The 24,213-nt window shown below is 40.4% G+C and overlaps 1 protein-coding gene across 19 annotated transcripts in view; it reads left to right on the top strand.

The window, feature by feature from the left end:
• PHACTR1 (phosphatase and actin regulator 1) overlaps positions 1–24,213 on the top strand; it is a 259,502-nt gene that overhangs the window by 196,731 nt on the left and 38,558 nt on the right. For 10 of the 19 annotated variants that reach the window (XM_085540213.1, XM_085540209.1, XM_085540207.1 and 7 more), the window contains 4 exons: positions 3,552–3,737; positions 12,067–12,400; positions 18,736–18,944; positions 21,034–21,190. In XM_085540213.1, the coding sequence (XP_085396339.1) occupies positions 3,552–3,737; positions 12,067–12,400; positions 18,736–18,944; positions 21,034–21,190 (886 nt within the window). Of the gene's footprint in view, positions 1–3,551; positions 3,738–5,149; positions 5,357–12,066; positions 12,401–18,735; positions 18,945–21,033; positions 21,191–24,213 lie in introns of all 19 variants that reach the window. The other 9 variants (XM_015854710.3, XM_015854712.2, XM_015854714.3 and 6 more) reach the window with 1 other exon arrangement.

Below are 24,213 nucleotides of genomic sequence, written 5' to 3'. Positions count from 1 at the left end.
AATCCCAGTTCCCTCAGCTGCTCCTCATAAGCCTTGTGTTCCAGACCCTTCTCAGCTTCACTGCCCTTCTCTGGGCACACTCCAGGGCCTCGATGTCTTTCTTGTAGTGAGGGGCTCAATACTGAACACAGTTCAGGGTGTGGCCTCACTAACGCTGGGTACAGGAGGACAATTTCTTCACTAATGCTATTGGCTATAGTATTACTGATACAAACCAGAATGCTTGCTGGCCTTCTTGGGCAAGATAATCTGCTCCATATCCTTCCCTAATACCAAAGTCAGGCTGGCAGAGCTGTCATTCCCTAGATTCTCCTTATGATCATTCTTGTAAACGGGAGTCACACTGACAGGACTTCAGTCATCTGAGACCTTACCAGTTGACCAGGACCGTTGATAAATGATGAAAAGTTGTTTGTCAAGTGCTTTTGCCAGCTCCCTCAGTACCCTGGGGTAGATTCCATCTGACTATGTGAACCTGTGATAGTCTAAGAACTGCACTGAGCTGAGAGCTCAAACTCTCATCCTCCAGTAGATAAGACTGGTGCTGGGCGAGCAGTCTAGCTGCTAGGCCAAACAAGCTCCCAGGATCCATCTCTTTTGAACATATCGTCTCTGCATTTCTGAGCCTTCACCCCATATTGCTATTTTCATATGCAAAGGTGAACCAACAAGTCTGGGTAGAGTTTTCTGCATCAGAGAATTTTCTCTGAGGTTCTGCTTCTTCCGTTGCTCATGATCAGCAGGACAGCATCCTTCATGTGCTCATTTTGCTGCAGAGTTCATGTTGTTTGTTCACTTTGGTCCCTTCCAGATCAAACTGACTTGCACTCCACCTGCTTTATCAAAAAACCTCACGCGTTTAGGGAAAATCTTTCTCCGGTGAGAAACAGCAGGTTCTGAGAAAACACAGCAAAGGATTTAGCAAGCGTGAGAACAAAAGATTACGTTATCAATGTGCAAAATTAACTTTAAGCTCTTAGCCAGTTCTTTAAAACTAATTGATTCACCCATATATATCATAATTGCATTACTAGAATTCTTTTCATTTGCATGTCAGCTAACTAAAATAGCTTTTAGTGCTTTAAAAATAGCAATTAATTTGCCTTTTATATCTGATTGTCAAGCATGCCTCTGATCCAGGATTAATTCACACTGAGAGATTCTTCACTCTACAAATGATGATTTTATCTGTCTTTGATCTGTTTTCTGTGTTTTAAGAAGCTTCCTGTGTAGCTTTAAGCAAGCTCAGATTTAGGGTATATGTTTCAGTCATGATTCTGCGTCACGTCTGATCATTTCAGTCCAATCTGAGGGTGATTTTTAGAGTCTAGATGAAGATCAGAGATATTTAGAGGGAAGATTAAAATAGGTTATGCTGTCAGTACAGAGAACTGTCATGCTTTTTATGATAAAAAATAAAAGTCAAAACTTTATCTCACATTTTGCTTTTTCTGACAAAAAAAAAGAGCAGGTGATTCAAAGATTGACTTTTTCAGCCATGCTGTATATACCTTGAGAAGTGCAAAGTACATTTAAGACAGAGAGATTTCGAAGTGCTCAACATGTTACAATTGGCATCTCATTTCATTAAAGTATGTAGATATACTTAAAAATATATATTTCTCTTAGGTAAGATTAATGGTTAAATTTAGTCCTGTGCTGAAATTATTAAATACTACTGGATATAATCACTGTCCTTGGTTCAAAAAGCAGTTATTCTGCCCAGTAAATAGTTATGGTCTTTCATGAAACCGTGCATCTAAGATAACATCAGCCTTTATCCCAAACATTGTAAAGGGGCATGTTTATAAAAGGGAGGCAAATCAAGAACAGGATATATAGTATTTCCACCGAAACAGCTAAGTCAAAAAAAATTCAGCTTAAATGTTGGCCGAACTGTTGTTTGATCTTTGCTGTCTAGGGAAATAAAACGGTTTGTATCGAATGACCGAAGCACCTACAGTGAAGCTTTGCTGTGAACAGTTGGCTGAAACCTTCAGTTTTGATTAATGTTGCCACCTTTTGCCAGCTCAGTTGATTGCTCTGAAAGCTACGGGTAGAGTTTCAGTCCACTGTGATGTAACAGTATACAGTGAAAACTCGAGTTCTTTAAAAACACTGCAATATAACCAAGAATATCAAGACCTTCCTATTTCTAACAATACCAAAATAAGCAATAGATCATCTTTACATGTTGTAAAGAAACTTTACAAGTCAGAAAACAATCTGATTTCTTTTCTTGCCAGACTTGTTAATTGCAGTGTCTTGACATCTAAGTGAAGCTTAACATTTTTTCATCTCTTCAGTGTTGTTTTTCAAAGCATTTTGCACATTTTGTCCCTATGAGGGGAATATGTGCGCTCACTTCAATGATGTACATCTCTGTTTGGTACAGTGAGCAATAATATGGCTAGTCACAGTTGCCCCAGAATCAAGAACTAGATCCGGATATTCTGAATTTCATTTAAAAAAATGATAATTTGAATGTTGTGTTAACACTGGGCTCTCTTTATCTGCCTGCTGGGCTTTCTGCTTTACAGGTCACATTCTGGTTATATTTTCAGGTTTCCACTCATAATGGCAGAACACTTCATAAAATTGTAATTGAGATATCTGTGTAGTCTTTGCCTCTAGGAGCCAGAGGGCTGTACATAACAAGTTCTGATATAAAAATCATGTGGGTTGATGCTGTGGAGAATGAGCTGATCCCACCCTTCTGTTCTATATTAATTCAAATGTGAAGTGGTATTTGATAGGGAAAAAAAGCTAACAATTGCTGATCCAGAAATGTTTGCTCAAATGGGTAAGTTATTAATAATGAGTTTTAAAAAAGAGACTTCCACAATGTAATCTGCTTTATCTCAATATCAAGACCTTCACCAGGCAACTGTAGAGATTTTGCTTTCCTTTACTTATACTCTTGGTCTTGCTGGGAGACTTCAGTAGTTTAGTTAGTATATAAAATAGTGGCATACATCTGTAATTTTATTTATGCCCCTAATAGTGTAAAAAATGGTGGAAGGAAATAACATCTGTTATTATTAAAATATAAATCATGTATCGTTGTGTTTGTTTGTTTGTTTGTTTTTAAAGAAAAAAGCTTGATAGCTTCAGTTCCAGCCCATTCTCATTCCTCAGTTTGCAGCTTAAGCAGAGCAGAGGGAAAAACAGATTTTATCACTCTGTCAGATGAAGGGTGACCAGGAACCATCCAGCTTAGGCCACTTATCATAATACATAATTCATACATCACGTATCATATCACATAACAACCCCGTCAGGCAAATGAAATGCTGTCACACTTCTGTGGGACTGTTACAGACAGAACATCAGCCAGATATATTCAAAAATTATTCAACATAAGTTGTATTTTTGAGATCTAAACCATATTGTTTTGATTGTTATCCATGTCTTCTACATACATACAATAGTTTAGTTCAGGTTTCTCACTCACAAACAATGTATTACAAAGCAGGATTCGCTTTAAATTCTTTCTGCATCTTATTTATGTATCTTCTGTTATCATTTTGCTTTCCTCCAAATATGAACAGATGGGGAACTTTCCATACCAAATGAAGAAGGAGCTTTGGAGAATGGGCAGCCTCTGGGATCTGGACAAGTGCTGAGCTCCAGCCAGGTATCCCTGCCAGCCCTAGCAGAACTGGAGTCAGGCTCAGCACCTGGGGAACCCTGCTCATACGAGGTGCTCCCGACCACAGAAATCATGGATGGGACAGGTAACATTTTGTCTTCGCCGGAGCAACTTTAAGCTGTTTGAAACATGTTTTTGACCTCTAACCTTTGGTGTGTAGTCTCAAGGAGACCTTGCTGAATACCAAGGTCTTCTGGTGGAGAAGGAGATGACAGCGAGCAGATTATCACTGAGTGATCCATAAAAAAATGTTTGCTTTCTCAGCATAGCAGTAACTGCTGCTTCTACACAAGTGAAGTCGGCAAGTAAAGCAAACTCTGCACTTTGTGGACTTACAGCTGTAGATTTCCCTCCTGCTACTTCTCAGGTGTGCCAATGAGCTCAAGGGGGGTGACAACATTTTTAAACCCTGGGGTATGTCTTGTACTTTACTCGCCATGTGGTGTTCGGTGGCATTCACATCATACAACAGTAATCAGCAGTTGCCCTAGATGAGGCTATATACGGTTCATTCTCAATCCATAAAGAGAGACAACAATCTGTACATCTAAGCTAACTCCTCATTCTATGTAGCACTGAGAGTCGTGGATGAAGATCAAGTGAGGAAAAATGACTAGCAAAAGTGCCCATCTGTGATCAGGTGAACTACATCTTCTTTGAAATGGAATAGCCCTTGTGAGGTGCTTTTACACTTACAGTATAAATCTAAAGTCTGTCTGCTAACATATGTGGTTCTGAGCAAGCTGTGGTGATAGACTATCTAGGTTGTAACATTTTAAACCTGTGTATTCAACACGTGGGAATACGTCCCAGGCTGGCATACAGGAGCTGACTTCTGTCAGAGGTAATGGGAAATTCAGCTGTTGTGTAGATGTGTGTTTCTCTTTTTCTTTCTTTCTTTCTTTCTTTCTTTCTTTCTTTCTTTCTTTCTTTCTTTCTTTCTTTCTTTCTTTCTTTCTTTCTTTCTTTCTTTCTTTCTTTCTCTCTCTCTCTCTCTTTCTTTCTTTCTTTCTTTCTTTCTTTCTTTCTTTCTTTCTTTCTTTCTTTCTTTCTTTCTTTCTTTCTTTCTTTCTTTCTTTCTTCCTTCCTTCCTTCCTTCCTTCCTTCCTTCCTTCCTTCCTTCCTTCCTTCCTTCCTTCCTTCCTTCCTTCCTTCCTTCCTTCCTTCCTTCCTTCCTTCCTTCCTTCCTTCCTTCCTTCCTTCCTTCCTTCCTTCCTTCCTTCCTTCCTTCCTTCCTTCCTTCCTTCCTTCCTTCCTTCCTTCCTTCCTTCCTTCCTTCCTTCCTTCCTTCCTTCCTTCCTTCCTTCCTTCCTTCCTTCCTTCCTTCCTTCCTTCCTTCCTTCCTTCCTTCCTTCTTTCTATGTTATACAATGTTTGAGTGAACTCTATTAGTCTTAACCTTCATTCTTGCTCTGCTTTTCACGTTCTACAATGGCTGTATCCGCTACTGCTTTGCTCGTAACGTTGTTGCGTCTATGATGTGGTTGTGTCCTCCAGTGTCTGAAGAGAGCCCCACATCCAATGAATCTGGAGTCCTCCTGTCCCAAGATCCTACAGCTAAGCCAGTCCTGCTACTTCCCCCAAAAAAATCTGCTGCTTTCCCTGGAGACCATGAGGACACCCCAGTGAAACAGTTGTCCCTCCTCAAACAGCCCCCTGCCCTGCCTCCTAAACCTATTGCCAGGATTGCCAGCCACTTAACTGGTAAGTTGGTGTTCCTAGACCCTCAGCACTACCATTTCCCTTATAGGAAAAGCCTGCCCTTATTGCAAGATGCTCTGTGTCCTTCTGTAAAGATGTTCGCCCATGTTGTTGTGTGTACTGGTAATGTTATGTGTGTTGTACCTAGGGCAGGTATCACATCAGGCTATACCATCATCAAGGTGGCTTCAAAACTCTTTCCCTCTCAGACATAATTACCTAATGCTGGCACAGCATTTCTTTCACTCTTGTTTATCAAGATGTACCATTGCTACAAAAAGTACAGAATGCATATTGATGGGAAAGGAAATACTAGGAAAACACTAGATATCTTTAAATGCCTTTAATTATAAAGGGCATTGAGGTTGAGAGGAGAGGGAAAATTTCTGCTGTTTCTCACATCTCCCCTCAGCCACCATCTGGGCAGGTCCCACTGCACACACCCTGTATTTTTCCCTGTTTCTCTTTCACCTGCCCCCTGTCCTTACACAGGCTGTTCTATCCCATGGCTTCTTGCCATTTTGCCTCTCTGCTCACACTTTCTGCCACCTGCTTCCTCTGGTCTCTTCTCTCCAGTCTGTCATTTAGGTCACCGATACAGAGAATTATTTTATATACACAGAGCAAAAAAGGTTCCCTAAGTCCTTGCTTGCATCTTTTGAACAGTCTGCTCATAGTTTCAATCACATCCCAGGATGTAGCACCTTGAAATCCCAAGCTCAAGGCGAGATGTGGTCCATCTCTGCAGTGGGGCAGCTCCTGGTGTTCTCACTGGGTTGATCTTTTGGTGTTATGCTAATTCAGTCTTTCCAAGGCTAATGCGAAAACTGTTCCATTTTCATTAATACATTCAGGGTACTATTTTTTCCAGGAAGTTCATACTTGTTTTATGGAGGTTAAGAAAAATATTAGGAAAGAGCTCATTATGGAAGAATACGTTCTGGTTTCCTCTCATAACTGTACATATTCTCTTACGTGTTTCTGTTTGGATGGCTACACGTTTTTGTTCTGTATAGTTTTGTTCATTTTATGTGGAATCTCTTCTCTTTCTTGCCTGCCAAAATCTACACATAATTGACTTATACTACAAACCAAATGGGCATTTCTGCAGCCTGGAAAGCCAGGTGGCAGTATTAATGACTTCAGGTTAGGAAACTGACAGCTTCCTGTTACCTTCCACTTCATTCTAATTACAAAAAGCGGCTCAAAAATGAGGCCAACATGAAGAAAATATTTAAAAATAATAAAGATTAAAAAGGAATAGTGTAGGTAAAAAACTAAGGCGTAGGAAAAACCTCTGGTACTAAGTACCCATCATTCATGGAAGATAGCAGAAGAATTGCAGGATGGGTGCTTCTGCTGGTTGGGTTTTTTTGCAGCTGGCAATTTTGTGTGAAGTGGAATCAGTCTCAAGCATAAAACAATGGCTTAATGGTGACGACTCTCCAAATATATATATATGCATAACAATTTAATGTAAATGTAAATGAGAATGTGATATTATAAAATCGCTGAAGGTATAAAATCAGTAAAATGATGTCCCTTAGGGGTCAGAGCTGGGACCAGTGCTCTTTAACTTCTTCATCAATGAAAAGGACATCTTCAGGTTTGGAGATGACACCAAGATGTATGGTGTGGTCAACATGCCTGAGGGACAGGATGCTATTCAGACCCAGACAGACTTGATCAGTGGGCCCAGGTTCAAGCAGTGGACCTCATGAGCTTCAACAAATCCAAGTGCAAGGTCTTGCACTTGGTTTGCAGCAACCCCCAATATCAGTACAAACTGGGAGAAGGAAGGAGAGAGTACAGCCCTGCTGAAAAAATCTAGTAGATGGCAAGTTGGACATGCACCTGTAATGTGCCCTCATAGTGCAGAAAGCCAACAGTTTCCTGGGCTGCATCTAAAGAACCATGGCCAGAAGGTTGAGGGAGGTGGAAATGCCCCTCTGCTCTGTGCTGGTGAGGCTTCACCTAGAGTTCTGAGTCTGGATGTGGAGTCCTCAGTACAGGAGAGATGTAGACCCACTGAAGTGCATCTACAGGAAGGCCACAAAAATGTTTGAATGGGTGGAACACCTTCCCTGCAATGGCAGGCAGAGAGAGCTGGGGCTGTTCAGCCTAGAGAAGAGAAGACTTTGGGGGGACCTGAGAATGGCCTTTCAGTATCTAAAGAGGGGCTGTAGCAAATATAAATCACACAGCCATGGCATGACTTTTCTGAAGGTCCAAGTGCCTTAAAAAGGGGATGAAACCATGTGGGAATGGAGACAGGGCCAAGAGCAGACTGTAGAGTGGTCACTGGCAGGGGTGCTTCTGCTGCTTCAGAAGGGTGCTTGGTACTTTTCTCCACACCATCTCCCAGTTCTCTTAGTAAAGCTGCATCAGCACAGAGCAGCCCTTTCTCAGTACTGGGCATGGAAATGCCATCACAGCCCCCCTCTACTTTTTACACTGTAGGAATAAAGCAGCATGTCTCTCTTAATCATTATTTGATTCCTTCCTAGCATAAGATATGCAGACCTAGCAATTCTTAATTGTTTTGATATCACTGATTCGCTGCTCTGCATTTCCTGTTGGCCGATAACCTCCTAGAGTTCCCTGCTGGCTTTTAAGTATGATCATTATTAGAGAAATTCATGGGCAGAATTTCTTTCAATTTTCATTTTGCGATGTCCTCATGCAGTGCTCAGGCATTTAGGACAATGCTTGCAGCCCCTTCATTTCACTGAATATTAAGGAAGAACTGAAATCACCACCTGGGACCAAATTTAACTGAACTGCTGGGATTGAGTCCCTAGATTATCATAAGATTTTTAATGTCCAAACATCTCTTTCGTATTTATGACACAGTTATTACCTAACCATGTACAGTTTTGAGTGGTCACAACCCTATTGGGAACAAGCATCTTGCAAAATTTCTCATTATTGTTGTGAGCATGAAGAATCTAATCCAAAAGAGATTAATCAGACTTCCACACCTGGCTTCACACAGTTTGCTTCTTTTCTGTCACATTAGTGTTTTGTGCAATGATTTAAAACTCTAGTAATCTTCTACAGGGAAGACAGTTATCACAGATTCCTTGCTTGTATTTCTCCTGCCCAGCTACTTATTCATCTACAAATGTCAATGTCTGATGGATATTCCATACTGGAGATGATAAGCATTTTTACCTCTGCTTCATACATCACAAATATTGTGAAATTAATAAAAGGAAGAACTGTAAAATGCAGTCTCTTTTAGGCGTTTAGGCACAGTGGGCAAGTCATTCTGTCCTTTAATCCACAATGGTAGTGCCATTTCTAGTAGCATGCCTGGAACCCATGAGTTTGAGCTAAGTCCCATTTCTTCATCACACGTGCTAATCAGTCCACTCTCTTTAATTTTCAGTGCGGGGCTTGTCACTGTTACTGATGACAGTGAAGACATATTGATACATTTCTATGTGAATGGATCAAACTTTCCTTCTGTTGCAGTCATTCTCCTTTTAGCCTTTTTTTTTTTTAACAGGCACATATAAATCTCTTGAATGTAGATGGTAGACAAGTGGATTTAATGCCTCTGGTTCACTTTCAAGGCTGTATTTAGAAATTAGCAGCCCAAAATGCCAACCATACCCTGGGGTGCCTTAGGCCCAAGACTGCCAACTGAGTGAGGGAAGGGGTTGTCCCACCGTGCTCTGTGCTGTATGGCCTCACTTCAAGCACTGGGCACAGTTGTGGGTGCCACAGTATGAGAAGGGCATAAAACTATTATGGAGTCCATATAAGAGCTACAAAGATGGGGAAGGGTTTAGAGGTTAAGACGTATAAGGAGAAGCTGAAGAAGTCTTTTTGTTGGTTCAGCCCCGAGCAGAAGAGGCTGAGGGGAGGCCTCATGGTTATTCTTTAGTCAGAAGCAGGAGGTACCTGCAGGTGGAATCTCTTTTGAATTCACTCTGTATATCATGTAAAAAAATAATGGGGTATTGTGGCACAGTCACTGTCAGGTGAAGATGTTAATTAATCTGCAGCAGAAATGAATCCAAAACTAACAGACAGATCTGCACTTTTCAATGTGGAAATGAGTATCCTACGGTAATTTTTGTAATTCAGGACCAGCTCCCGAAGTGAAATTGCCTGAAGCACAAATGTATGAACACATTTTGTTACTAAACCCCATAGGAACCTTTTATGCTCTCAGGTCTCTATTATGATTTACTCCTTTTTCTTATTTATCTTCTATTGAAGATGAGGCAACATTGAGCAGATATCACATCTGTCAGGAGAAGTTTGTGGCTATCAGGCATAGTGACTGCTGACTGGAGAAAGGGAAATATCACTCCCATATTCAAGAAAGGGAGAAAGGAAGACCCAGGGAACTAAAGGCCAGTGAATGTCATGTTTGTGCCTGGGAAGATCAGGGAGCGGATCTTCCTGGAAGTTTGCTAATGACACCAAGCCAAGTGGTGCAGTTGACACAACAGAAAGGTGGGATGCCATCCAGAAGGACCTGAACATACTCAAAAAGTGGATGTATAAGAATCTAATGAGGTTTAACAAGGTGAAGTGAAAGATGTTGCGCTTGGATTGAGGCAATCCCAAATAAGAGTACAGATTGGGAGAAGAACTCACTGAGAACAGCTGTACGGAGAAGGACTTAGGGGTTCTGTTGGACAAAGAGCTGGACATGAAGCAGCAGTCTGACAGCACTTGCAGTCCAGAAGACCAGCAGTATACTGGGCTGCATTGAAACAAGAGTAGCCAGCAGGGAGAGGGAGGTATTTTGTCTCTCCCTACTCTGTGCTCATGAGGACCCATTTGGAGAATTATGTTTAGGTCTGGGGCCCCCAGTACAGAAGAGATGCAGAGCTGTAAGAGTGGGTTCAGAGGAGGGCCACAAAGATGATGGAAGGGCTGGAGTGCCTCTCCTTTGAAGAAAGATTGAGGGAGTTGGGCTTGTTTAGCCCGTTGAAGAGAAGGCTCTGGGGTGATCTCGAGGGGGCTGGAACTGGATAATCTTTAAGGTCCCCTCCAATCTAAGCCATTCTATGACTCTGTGATGTGATATTGCACTGAAAATAGAAAAACTTGGGTTCTCACATCTGTAACTATTCTACTTTACAATTTGGAAAGACCACTACCTGGCCATGCCTCCGTTTCATCTTTGCACACCCTTTGCCTCCCTAGTCTCTTGGAAAAAGGGAAGGCTTGCTGTTTGTGTGGGCTTTTTTGTTCTAGTGTAACACCAGTATCAAGTGGATACTTCACTGCATCCACACTAGCACTAAAAAAAGTCTAATACCATGAATGAGCTTGGCCTTATGCATGGTCTTTTTCCACCTTACTGTCCTTAAACATTCTCAAGAAATATTAGAGCTTATAAGTGTTGGTATTGACCTTGTGCACCCTGGCTAGTAGATATGAATACTAATAACAAGCAATGTCCAGGATAGTCCATAAGGAGGGAAGGATAAAGAGATCAGGGAGAAGGGTAGTTAACACTAAAAAGAACCATCTGGAAAAGGACTTTAAAATCAGATATTACTTGGGAAAGTGATTTCATTTGAAACTACAGGAAGCAGCATCTTACTGCCAAGCATTCTTGGGTGATAAGAAGATTCTGACCCTTCAGTTCCTTTACCATGTTGCAGCAAGAAGTGTGAACTGAAGCAACAGAAAGCCACCGAACATGCAGAGCATTGCAGAGCCAAATGTCTGGGGTGGGATTCTATGCCAAACAGGGCTTGGCCTTCTTTCAAAAGACATCTCCAGTTGCAGCTCACAATATATATACTTATTATCATTTTCTTTGCTCCCAGAATGTTCTGTGGTCATTTCACATGCACATTTTGGGAACTCCAAGCCCTCCCATTACCACTTCTCCCTTTTGAAACCATTTCACCGTGCAGCTACAAAAATCTGCATCCTGCAGCCTTGTCCAGACAGAGATTTTTGTTTATGGACCTGCCATTGACTTTCCATGGAAACCAGGGGAGTCTTTGCTTGACAGAACAACTGTGTGATTCAGTATGCCTGGAGTTAAAAAGGTTAAGATTAGGAAAGTGTCTGCCAAGTCTCCTGTAAAAGAATAGATTAATCCTAGCTATCTTCTACCCCTTACCATCTTCTCCTCCTGTATCCCTTACTTTTCCAGTTCACTCCTGTTTAACATTCAAACCCTATCTTATTTCCCTCTTAATGTAATTTTTGACACCAGATTTTTTGCACCTGACAAAGCTGTAAGAAAGGTGACTGTAGTAATTGCACTGCAGTGGCTGAGAAGGGTCAGTTATGCCTGAGCTTTCACTCCAGCAGCGATAGTGGTTAGTCAGCTCGTAACTTCAGACTTCAAACTGCTCTCCCCATTTAAGTGCCTGTTGAGTGGGAGAGGTTGTGCTTACTTCTCAGGGCTGGTTTGGGGGATTAGTGCTTTAAGGTATTAAAGTGTGCCACAAGCCTTGTTAAGTTACTGACTGTGCTTCTTAAGGGACATGTACAAGCCTGGGATGTTTTTATGAGACTCAGATGTGCTGCAAAACAACAGTTCTCAAAAAAAAAAATAGAGTGCTGAATGAAAGCTATTCAGAACATGTGTCTTGTCACATGTGGGAAGGGAAGCACACACCTGCATTGATTAGCAACCTCAGTACCTGCTTACCCTGGCAGATACTCTGATTTCCATCTTACTGCCATGAAAATTAACACCAGGGCCTCTCTTTCTTCTGTTCTAGATCCTGGTGCTCCTGTGAAACTGCCTTGTATGCCAGTTAAACTGTCACCTCCACTACCTCCAAAGAAAGTCATGATTTGCATGCCTTTAGGGGGGCCAGACCTCTCCTCTCTCTCATCCTATTCCACACAGAAGAGCTCCCAGCAGCCTTTGACTCAGCACCATCACACTGTCCTGCCATCCCAGTTAGCAGCTCACCAGCATCAGCTCCAGTATGGCAGCCACAGCCAGCACCTGCCTTCTGGATCCAGCACGTTGCCCATACACCCTTCAGGGTGCCGGATGATAGAGGAACTGAACAAAACACTAGCCATGACCATGCAAAGACTAGAAAGGTAATGGATCAACTTTTAAAATTGTGTGTTAATGTGCACTGTTTTCCTCCTAGCCTCAGTACCAATATTAACACCGGAGTCATAGTGATAGTACTGGAATCAAGCCCCTTCTCTGGGGATTTAGGACCTTCAGAGCAGAGCCACTGTTGGAGAAACAGAGACAGAAGAGCTTTTCCAGGCTTGTTAGAGAACTGTGTGGCAGAAGGGTGAAAAAGGCCAAATTTCCTGAGCCTTTGTCCTGTCCTTGCTAGGTTACACTGCTAGTGTAGAAAAGACTCAGAGAACATGTCTGGTTTGCAGTATATACTGCAGAGCATATAACTGCAGAGCTCCGGATGTGTGGTGGATTGCTTAAAATAAAATAAAATAATTAAAGGGAATGAAAGATTCAGAAAAGAGCATTAAAACAGAACGTGCCACTCAACCAGGACATCTGATTAGTATTACCAATCAGCTCAAAACAACCTGTGAGAACTCTGTACAAGTCACTAAGCAGGGCTTTAATGTGCTATTTAAATGATTTCGATGACTTTAAATTTAGTGTTTAACCCATTCCGCAGCAGCTCCCTTCTTATGTATTTGCATCTGAAGGAAGGTTGTACATTTAATCAGAAGTGCCTTACCCACCTTGGGGCTGTTTTTGTCACTTGTGAGCATCTCTGAATGCTGTTTCAAGTAGTCTGAATAAGTGAAGCATGTTGCATAAATTCAAGCTGTCCTCATAGACTACTTGATCAGCAAGCTTTGGAAAAATTATTTTGACTTACAGATGAAAATTGAGCAAGTCCCAGAATAGAGAAGGTAGTCCAAAAATGACATTCTATTTAGTAACGAGGGCAGCTTTGTAACCAGTTTGTTCTAGGAACGTCAGATCATCCTTCTGTTATATAGGAAGCTAAAATATTTGGTCAGACGGACAAAATGCCTAATGACTCGCCCCACTATCTCTTTGTGATATCATTACCTTCATTATATTGCACAGTTAAAAGGATTTCTGTTAGGGATGGCAGATTCGCCTTGCCGCCACTAAAAATAGTCAGATGAACAGAGGCTGTCCTCCTCTGTCAGCTTATTTCACTTCCAGGATACTGAGATCTCTGCAGTTAGATCAAGGGGGCTAATGCTTCTACAGCCTGACAAAATCCTCTGCTGGAGGAAAACCATAAGGACAGTGATGGAGATTCCTGTTCCCATCAATAAAAGAACTGTAGCAGAAGGATTAGAAAGTTCATCCACAATCCATCCTGTGCCCAGTGACCATCTAGTTACCTCTCACATTGCTAGCAGAGCTGTTCAGATGCATATGCATCGGCCCACAGCATGGTGCACTGAGTGCAGAGGATGGCAGTGTCTCCCCGAGGCTCCTTTGTGGCAGCACTGCTAATGCCATCCCCACCACAGGTTGGATATTGACCTCACAGTCTGGCTCACATTGTGTGCAAAAGGTGCAGTGAAATCTTTCAGAGTATGACTTCACTGTGGCATCTGTTGCCCCACAGTAACAAATGCTCCAATTTCTAGGTATCCATCAAATTTACATCTGCAAGTATGCTTAACAGATTTAAAGAAGGTTATGCTGTTTGGTTTTAACTATTACTTTGAATTCAAAGTTGTATTGCTTGTTAATAATGTAATAAGCGAGGATTCATGCTTTAATATGATGCAGTTGCATCCCTCTGCAGAAGAGAGTAAAAGAGGTTGTGGCACTGATATTTCACATTAAAAATTAAAATGAATGCTAGTTCGTGATATTGCAGTTGGTTTTTTGTAGCCTTTTGGGGTGATTAACTGTTATTTCATTCATGAAATGAAGTATTGAGTACTTCAGTTATTCTCCTTGTCAAAACAAATCAATAATGTTCCTATTCACAGGAGATAAAACAGGAAATGACTGTTTCCTCTACTACAGCTATTGTTATTTCATAGCATTGACAGACAAAAGGGCCTGTGGAATTGACATTTGCTGTTAAAATCTTAAACTACTTTTCTGAGCAACACCGTGGCCTGTGCAGATTTTTAAGATACACACATCTAACTTGGAAGAAGATTAGTTATACCAAATACTGCTTTATTCTAATGCTTCTGACGGTGCTTCTTTTCTCTTAATTGCATAAAATCTGGATGGAACCCAATGGAAATCATATTTCAGTATCTCTCGTTGGGCATTTCTGCCCAGAAATATTGAAAGCCTTTTAAAACTGCACAGATCCTAGATCTACTTTCTTCTGTTTAAGATTCAATAATGTGCTTATGTCTGTTGCATGCATAAGATAGGCAATGACATCCAGAGCTTTACTGTTCCTTCTGAGATAACACACTACTGGGTCACTGCTCTGGGGCCAAAAATCTTGAGGCATTTATTTTTGCTGATCAGTCTTTATCTGGAAAAAGTCCTACATGATAGAATAACAGCCTTCCTCCTCCATTTAATATTAATTCCAAGTCTGGTGATTTGGGGAATTCTTTTCCTTAATAAAGGAGAATTTCATAGACAAATATGGATTAGTATCCTGCTCTCCATTTATTTAATTGTTTCCTATGTTATTTTCTCTCTCCTGTGTCTGGTTTCTTTGTTCCCAATAGAGTAGAATCTCAAGTTTGTTAAATTCCATTGATATACACACCCATAAGCAGTTCATATCAATCCCACGTTTTGTCTGCTAAACTGATCTTATACTTCACAATCCTTCCTTCCAGGACTGTGAGTGCAGATAGGATGAAGAAAAGAAAGAGTGAAATACCCCCTTCTAGCAATCTGGACAGGATTTTTTTTGTTTGTTTCTTTGTTTTTGCAGATGGGGTCCCTGGAATTCAGATAGCTTAGCAGCATCTGAAGACTCATATTTGAAATCACTGATTTTCCAGTGCACTACAGTTTTGGCCAAAGAAAAATGAGCTGTCTCTCTGTACCAGAACGGAAGCCAGAAGTTATTTTGCTGTTTGACCTTGAGAAAGCTACTGAGCTTCTCTCCCTCTAGCAGCTTAAAACTGCTGTTAATTCCCAGATCTTTTATTCAGTTTTAGTGAAGACACTATAGAGCATTAGGTTCATTTACACTCTTAAGACTTTTGATTGCAAAAAAAATCTGGTACTTAAAACATCTATCTGTAACCTATTCTGAAAAGAGAAATCTATCCTTTGTCATAATGCGATTATTAAGACATCATTTGTACTAACAGCGAGCCTTCGTTTTCCCTGATAAATTACCAGACTTATGATAAATTAAGAAGAAACAGAAAGAAGTGTGGTTTCCATGTAACCTTTTTTCTGCAGCCTCTGTTGGTAATTTTTACCCACTGCAAACAGCTTTCAGGTTCAACCTGACTTATATGTGTTCTGCATAAATAAATTTCTAGATTCTGGCATCATTTTTTACCAATGCATGATGCCTTTTTAGAGTTGCTGAAGCTTTTAATTCCTGCCACCAGCATCCACCAAAGACTTGATCCTCCTGTCCGAATTGAAACCGAGAGGAAGGACAATGCCCAAAAGGAAGTCAGCAAAACGTAGCAATAGGAGAAGCTCTAGAAAGCCTCTTCTGCCATTGTAATATGTCTCTAACTTCAACTTAGTAGCTTCTTGACCTGAAATAACCTTAATTTCTCCTTTGCCCATTGAGTTCCTGATTTGACTGGTAAGACAACAATTGATTTCAATTACTCTGTGGACTGTTGTACAATAGCAACTGAATCAAGGCCTTAGTTTGCTCTGCATATATGGGAGAGCTGTTGAGTATCTGTATCTTGCTCTTGACTAGAATTGAATCTGTGACAGATAAGTAAAAAATTGTGGTGTCCAAACTACAGTTTGTGAAACCATTTCCTCTGGGACATACAGTTCAGCTTCAGACTATACATTTACAATATGAAATGCATTTAATATTCCTGACTGTGCTGTGTAAATCTTATTAAATGTATTTGAGACAGAAAACATTTATCTTCCATAAAGCTTGTCAAAATTTGTCTAAACTTCAGTATTACCTAAGAATAGAAACACATAATATTTATACCTCTGCCTTCTTTCTCTCTGTCTCTCACTTATACCCAAACAGTATAAATGTATATACAGTCATTTGAATTTTTGTTTTAACTGGTAAATACTGAACAGTGTCCCATGGATCGGAGCATGCTGGTAAGAGTCCAAAAGATGAAGCTGATGTAAAATGGACTGTTTCAAACAACAGTGTGCTTTTCAATGAATAATGCTGAAAAATTTTGTGGTGTAAACCACCTGACTATGGTTTTTTTTGCTAATGACCCAGAGGAATTTATACTCAGTGAAGACATACAATGATCTTGGTTCATCTTCCTTAAGTATGCTGCAATAATGCGTGTATTTCACAAAGTGCTTTGCTTAGACAGCTGACTTAGTCAAAATGATGTGAAGAAGTCTGAGTTTAGTCGAAAAAAACACAAAGCATTAGGAAAAATGAGGAACTTAAAATAGAAAATAGTTTTAGCGAGAAAATGGATGATTCAGAAAAATTACAATGAGATGAGAAGACTTCTATTTCTAGAGCAGTAGTTCAAATAAAGATCAAGTGTGGTAATTTGTAAATCTTATTTCCATTTGATACCTGCTTAGTAACCTACATTGGTGAGCCACTTTGATACCTGCTGCCCTACGCACATACGGATGAATCCGTAACCTACATACATCCTTCACAGAACAGTGAAGCACCAGATGCTCCTGGGAGCTGAACTGTTTTTTGCTGGTTTCATTTGTGTTTCCAGAAGGGACTAAACCAGGCAGCTTTTTGTGAGTTTTTCATGCATTGTGGTGTGAAACATAGAATATTACTAAGAAAACGGAGTTCCTCTCTTCAAGGCATCCAGAAAAGCTATGCAGCTTATTCTTGGTTAATCTGTGATAATACATGTTGCAATTAACAAAACAGTTCCTTAGAAGCTGAACGTGATGGTAACAGCATGGTACGGTTTGCTCACAGGGTCTGAAGCCCTTTGTTCTCCTTAATCCCTAAGTTCATTGTGGCCTGGCATTATGTGCCCAAAAGTACATTTTTAAAGCATTCTCTGGGATGTTGTCTGGCAGCCACTTGAGAGTCTATTTTAAATTTAGATTGGAAATATAAAAGAGAAATGTTTCAAGTTAACTATAGAAAATCATTTCAAGATAAAAATACAACTTTATTTTATTTGTTATTTTTTTATCAAGATACTCTGGGTAGGCTAAAATACTTAAGAGAATTGAGGCTTCTCAGCACTTGGTAAGGTCACTCTCAAATTTGAGTGCTTCAGATGCATCTCAGCCGGCACATTTGATTTCACTCTTGAATTCTTGTGACGTGTAAGATGAGAATTTGACACAGAGTGAATGTCCAACAGGCAGATGTTCCTCACCTTTCATGTACTTGTTGCTTCAGCTGGGACTCAGGAGGGAGAGCAGTTTCTCCCCACTAAGGAGTTAACTTCAGCAGACATCATTTTTGCCTACAGATCTCATTATCATTTCACAATAGAAAAGCAACATGAGCGATGTCTGACTTCAGTATTCAACTCTTCATATTCCTGTTTCACTGCTTGTATTGGTGTGGTCCTTGTTGAAGGACACTGAAATCAGCACACAAGCAGAGCTGAATGGTAGCAGTAGTAATGACAGGTCTTTGTCACATTCCATATGACAAAAGAAATACTAGTTTAGATACTAATTCAGGCTGATGTCCAGCCCGTGGATGAAGTGAGCAGCAAAGGGCAAGAAAAGGGTTATTGCAGGAAATAAACCTTCCAGACTTTAGCTCCCTTCTTCATTTTTCTTACCAGCTCCCAAAATCTGTTATCTCCAAGCTCAGTTGTGCATGGTCAGTCCCCTCTGCTTCATAGAGTCATGCCCTTGCCCTCCTCTCAAGTTAATCAATATCTTGCAACTGTGCAAGCCATAGCTTCCCTCTGCCTGTCTACAATCCCCCTCTAAAATCCGTGCCTTTCTTTCCTTACACCCTTTTACTCCACCTTTTACACTCAGGTGAGATATTTTCTTCTTCCTGCCCAGGTGGTAGTGGAGAGATCACGCATATATCAAATCGGAGTAGCTGCTGCAATTCCTATTAAGTCTTGAAACTGCGTGTGCTTTGGTTCTTAGTCCTGGCTTTCTGCCTGGATGCTGTCCTCCATCTCACTAATAAATATTGCAGTCTTGATCTAATGTGTACTTGTTTTATCGCAGTAGATGTTGTGCAGGTCATGAAGATATTTCTGTTCTAGTTTCTTCTCAAAAAGGGATGTAAGACCATTACTAAATGCAGCGAGAGAAGCAACCCAGTCTTCCATTGCGCTGTTTCCTTTTAGTTTATCTATTTGTTTTTCTTTCCCAACAGCTCTGGTTTACACACAGGTGACAATGTTACAAAAACAGGACCTGGAGGCCTTCCAGACATGAGACAAGTGCCAACTGTTGTAATCGAATGCGATGACAATAAAGAAAACGTGCCTCATGAAGCTGACTATGAAGATTCTTCTTGTCTCTACCCACGACAGGAAGAGGAGGAAGAGGAAGATGAAGATGAGGATAACTCGTTATTTACAAGTTAGATGCATTCCATTTTTCCTTTCTCATTTATTGAAGTTTTCCTCTGAAATCTCAAATACACAAAAGAAACACACAGCCTGTGAATTTTCTTTCTTGACCGTGGCTTTTGCTTTTCTCGGGGCTTGACTACATGGGGACATTCTGTAAATTAATCAAAAATAATGAGGAGTATGAATTAAAACTGATTACCCTAATCCATGTGAATCCCTGTGGGTAGTTCTCATACAGAATTCAAATGACCTTTTTTGTTTTATCTTAGTTCAATTTCAAACTGACTTTCAGATTCACTATCCCCTGTGTCAGTAGTATAGAGAAGCCCTGACTTTGGCTTAAGTCAAGATCAACTCAGCAGGGTTACTAAAGTGCCACAGATAGATAATCAGATCTTACAAGCATCATCAGTATTAAATCACATCAGAAGTTTGCACATGCTTTTAAAGGGGTTGTGATCAGAGAATAAAACCCCTAAATGCAGACCAAAGAGTAGAGAAAATAGTCTTGAAATTTCCATACAAGAAGATACGAATAAAAACTGGGGGAGGATCTTATTTTTCTTCCTAGCAGCACACCCACTTAAAAAGCCTGTGGTGTGCAATTCAAATTATGATGGTAGAGAGAATTGTGCAGATGATCTGTATACAGATGCTCTGTTCTGCACAGGAATGCAGCACAGTTCTGCTTTCCACTCTGATGCATTTTACATGGCAAACAATGTGAGAGTATGTGTGGGAGTAAGTTGGTTTGTGTTTAGATCCCAGTTTTTTTCTCTGTTCTGTTTTTGTTCTTTAGGTTTTTTTAATCTATTAACCTGAACTCTTGACTTACATAACTGAGGAAATGAATCTGATTTTACCATACAGTGTTTTTGTATGGGGATGACTTCTTTTACTATTCTGGAGTCATTTCATATTTGTACCATTGCTACTCAAACTGGGAATCAGATTTGTATACCCAATGCTAACTAACTGCTGTGAGCAGTTCTGGACTGGCTTACACTCTGTTGAGGTGTTTGTATCAGCACAAAATGAATATGAAATGCCGCTGCTGGGTTATGTGTGATGTTAAACCAGTTTGATGTGGTCCACAGTAGTGGTAAATTGGGCTCAGATTTGAATGGGTTTATTGACAGCTGTATCACAACTACAGTTTGGAGGGACTTGTGGACCCTTTCTGACCTCTCTGAGAATAACAGCTGTCATAGGGCTGTCTCATGAAGATGAGATACCTTACTTTGTGTGTGACACACAAGACGACTTGTTATCTTGCAGTTTGAGCTGAAGTTTCAGGCCATTAAATTTTTTTTCTTCTGAAAAGCAATAGCAGTACAATCACACCATTTGCACACACAAGTTTCTAAAAAAAGCGTATTTCATCATCTCAGAATCTTACCTTACCTTGCAAGTGAAATTGGAGTCTTTTGTCTTAAATGAAGAAGCAAAGCAGAAGTGCGTTATCTGTCATTCTCCTGATAAAAGTCTGAAACCTCATAGAGGCTTGCAGTCTGCTTGTGCATCTCTACCTTGCTCAGTCTGCTTTGGATGCGAACAAAGGGAAGCAAGCTTGAGCCATGAAAGGCCACTGGTTTTCACACTGTCTTTGCCACTGTCACTGCCTGAAAAGCAGCACCAGCTAATGTACTTAAAAGTCTATTCCACTTCTCATATACTCGATTTTTTTTTTAGTGCTAATTCGGATGTCCTGGTGTTACACTGCAAAAGAGAGATGCCTCTCTCTTTCCACATGCTGTAGCTCTGCTGCCCTCACAGAGGTTGAATTATTCATTCCATTATGAATTCTGAAATGCTACAGATGCTTCTAGAAATTATGAGACAAGCCTTTATTCTCTACTCCCCTCTCCGGAGCAATATTCTTTTTCCTGTGTAACTACAAAATTCATCCTTTCTGTATTATGGCATTAATTGTGGCTAACTGAAAACCAGATGTTAATTGATGCCCCTTTTCCCACTGTCCATACCAGTATAAATAAGAATGTAGCACCCTCCCTTGCCTGCCACTTCCTTGCCTATTGTATGCTGGAATGAAAGGATGACACCTCCTTTGGCAAAGCCTCTCCTCTCTCCCACAGGTTCCCTGGCAAGGAAAGTCTGCAGAAAGGACTCTTTAGCAATCAAACTCAGCAACAGGCCTTCCAAGCGAGAGTTGGAGGAAAAGAATATTCTTCCCATGCAGACAGATGAGGAGAGACTCGAACTTAGGCAGCAGATTGGGACAAAGTTAACAAGGTAGGAGATTAATGTTTTTCTAGCTCTTGTTTTTGGAAACGTGGGGGGACACCTTTTATCTACATTCTGCAAACATCTGAGATCTGTTTGTTTACAATAGTCAAAAGGAAAAGCCATGGGAAAAAAGACTTAAGAATTAAAGCTGCTGTACTGTAACATTCCATACAGAGATTTCATTTTCCTGCTGTGTAGTATAGGATCTTTGGTTGTGTAAGTACCTGCATGAACTGTGTGCGTTCAGTTGTTTTCAGTGCACTGCTGGGATGAGTTCAGCCTTGATAACATTTTGGATATAGGTGCCATTTGATAATAGATTACTTTTACCAAAAGACAGAGGCATAACTTTCTCAGCTTTCTCAGAGTGTCCACTGAGTAAGCGAGTCTTCTTCTGATTCAAAATATTTTCATCCTTCAGTATTTTTTGTTGTGTCAGGCTTGATCAGATTTACTTTCGTACGCTCTTTCCTCTTTATAACAACACTTACTCACCAGCTGTTCTGTTTTTCTGTACTGTATTGAACATAGAGGGGTACCCATTAATGAAACATTTCCATCAACTATTAGTAAAGCAAGGCCAAGTAGAAATGTCTAAGAACTGCCTGCGCTCCAGCCATAATTTCTGGAGTTGATCTAACACTGTTATGTTATCAGCTCAGTGGTATGTAGAGCCAGTGAGTGCTGTTGGTTTCCTGCTGGTTTAACCAAGAAATCCACAAGGAGGACCAGCCAGTTTTCTGTTAGCTTTTTTTCTCTTCTTTTTTTTTCCCCATGAGGTGGAGGAGCATCTTTCTTACTGCAGGGATGCAAGGACTCAGTTATCTACTCTTTGGGATAAACTAACTGCATTGTTCCAGTCCATCTATGAAAGTCTTTCTTTGTGCTGAATCACACTCAGCTTTCTCCAAAACCTGTCGAATTCTTCAGTGTTTTTGTGAAGGGCTACAACAGTGGTGACCAAAGATGGTTCTGCACTGTTGATGGGCGCCAAAATTCAATCCAGTCTTTGTTCAGCTTAATACCTTGTTAAACAGATGTGAAGCTCGTGGTCCAAAAGAGCAATGCAGGATAACAGGGTCCAAGTCCCGATCTTACATAATCAACGTTGAACCCTTTGAGGTGGGTGAGGAGTTGAATTTTTTATATTTAGTGAATCTTGATCTACATCACTTGACCCTACAATGACAAACAGCATTTCTACCATGCTGCCCATTTGCCAAGATTATTTGTGTTTCTTAGGAGTTTTACTGCTCTGTCTAATGAAGGTAAATAGTGTCATTTGCAAATGTTGACTGTAGCTCACTGTGCTCCAGGTGATTTTTTATTATAAGTACTTTATCTATCTCTTATCTCTCCAAAACATGCTTTTTTCACCAGTGAAGTATGTTTCTTCAGCATGTGTCTTTTGGGGAAGCTAATTTTGGCAATACCCAGAACCCTTCCTGTGTAAGCCGCCTATTCTCACAATGTCATTGATTGTTTCTCCAAGTGCATTTGTACTATTGTCTGTGCTTATTCAGAGCTTGAGGTATAATGTAATATAAAATGTTTGTCTTGTAGCATAGCTAGGACTTAGAAGTAATCATATGTGCTTCAAATAATTAAAACTGTATATATACGAACAAAAAAATAGCTGAGACATTGCTGGTTCATTCTCATTTGTTATTAGTGTAATATCTCTGGTAGAATTTCAGTAGCCTTATCTGAAAAAAATTCTCTTCACTCTGACCTTTTAATGACAAGTGTTTACCACTCAGTTTCTCATCCTTTTGAATAGTCAAGAAATGAAAGGAGAAAACTGCTTTCCTTATCTCTAATATGCAAAATGTTTCACAGATGTTTCAGCATCAAAAAGAGGGGTACATGTCTTAACAGTGACTTATATCTAAATGTGATGTATTGTTGTATACAGGCTGACAAATACTAGATTGAACTTGAGGGAATACTTCAATTTGGATAATATTTCTTTATGTCCAGACTTCATTATTCCATCTGTCTTTTGCCATTGCTTAGTAATTGTCCCACAGTAATGCAAATGCCAAGCAAAATTAAAGTGCTGAAGCATTTATAGTCTTTAGAGAAGATGTGAGATGCAGAATATAATTGCAGATGGCAATTTTGGATTTCAGAAGGATTTGTGCTATTCTACCAATGGTCCTCTATGGTTTAAAATAACCAGCCAATGAAATTACTTATGCTCCTTACAGAAGTAAAAAATGCAGAATAAAAACTTCAGCAAATAGTTATTGTCGTCTGTAATGGATCAAATAATTTTCAGCAAGAGGCTGATTAGGATACTTCAGTATTTATGCATAATCCTCACACTATTTAGTTTAGAAGAGCTCATTAGCTGTACCATTTGGCAGATCAAAATTTAGTACTATAAAGAGAAGGTCATTTTAAAAAGAAGCTGATAGACTGGCATATTGAGCAATTGACCATTGACATACTGCTGGGTCAGTATGATCCCAAGTATAGTCCAGCCTTGTTAGAGTTGTATCTCCTAGAAAGAGTCCAGCAGGGGGTGACAAAGATGATCAGTGGGCTGGAGCATTATTCATGGGAGGAAAGGCTGAGAGACCTGTGACTCTTCAGTCTGGAGAAGAGAAGGCTGAGAAGAGATCTCATAACTGTTTGTAACTATCTAAAGTGCAAGAGTCAAGTTGTTGGGGGGACTCTTCTCGATGGTGCGCAGCAATAGAACAAGAGGCAATGGACAGAAACTGTAACATAAGAAGTTCCGTACTAACACAAGGAAGAAGTTATTTACTGTCAGTGACAGAGCACTGGAACAGTCTGCCCAGAGGGGTTGTGGAGTCTCTTTCTCTGGAGATATTCAAGACCCATCTGGACATCTAACTGTGTGACCTACTGTAGGGAACCTCATTTAGGAGGGGGTTGGTCTTGATGGTCTCTAAAGGTCCCTTCCAACCCCTACAATTCTGTGATTCTGCGATTCAGGTGAATGTATTGCTTCACTGATGTATATCCTGTTTCAAGGCTTAGCAAAGGCAGGCCCAAGAAGA

Source organism: Coturnix japonica, chromosome 2, assembly GCF_054131305.1.
Source record: "Coturnix japonica strain WE chromosome 2, WE-NBRP24, whole genome shotgun sequence".
Taxonomy (NCBI): Eukaryota; Metazoa; Chordata; class Aves; order Galliformes; family Phasianidae; genus Coturnix; species Coturnix japonica.
The sequence above is the reverse complement of the archived record's forward strand: the minus strand, read 5'-3'. Positions and strand labels throughout refer to the sequence as shown.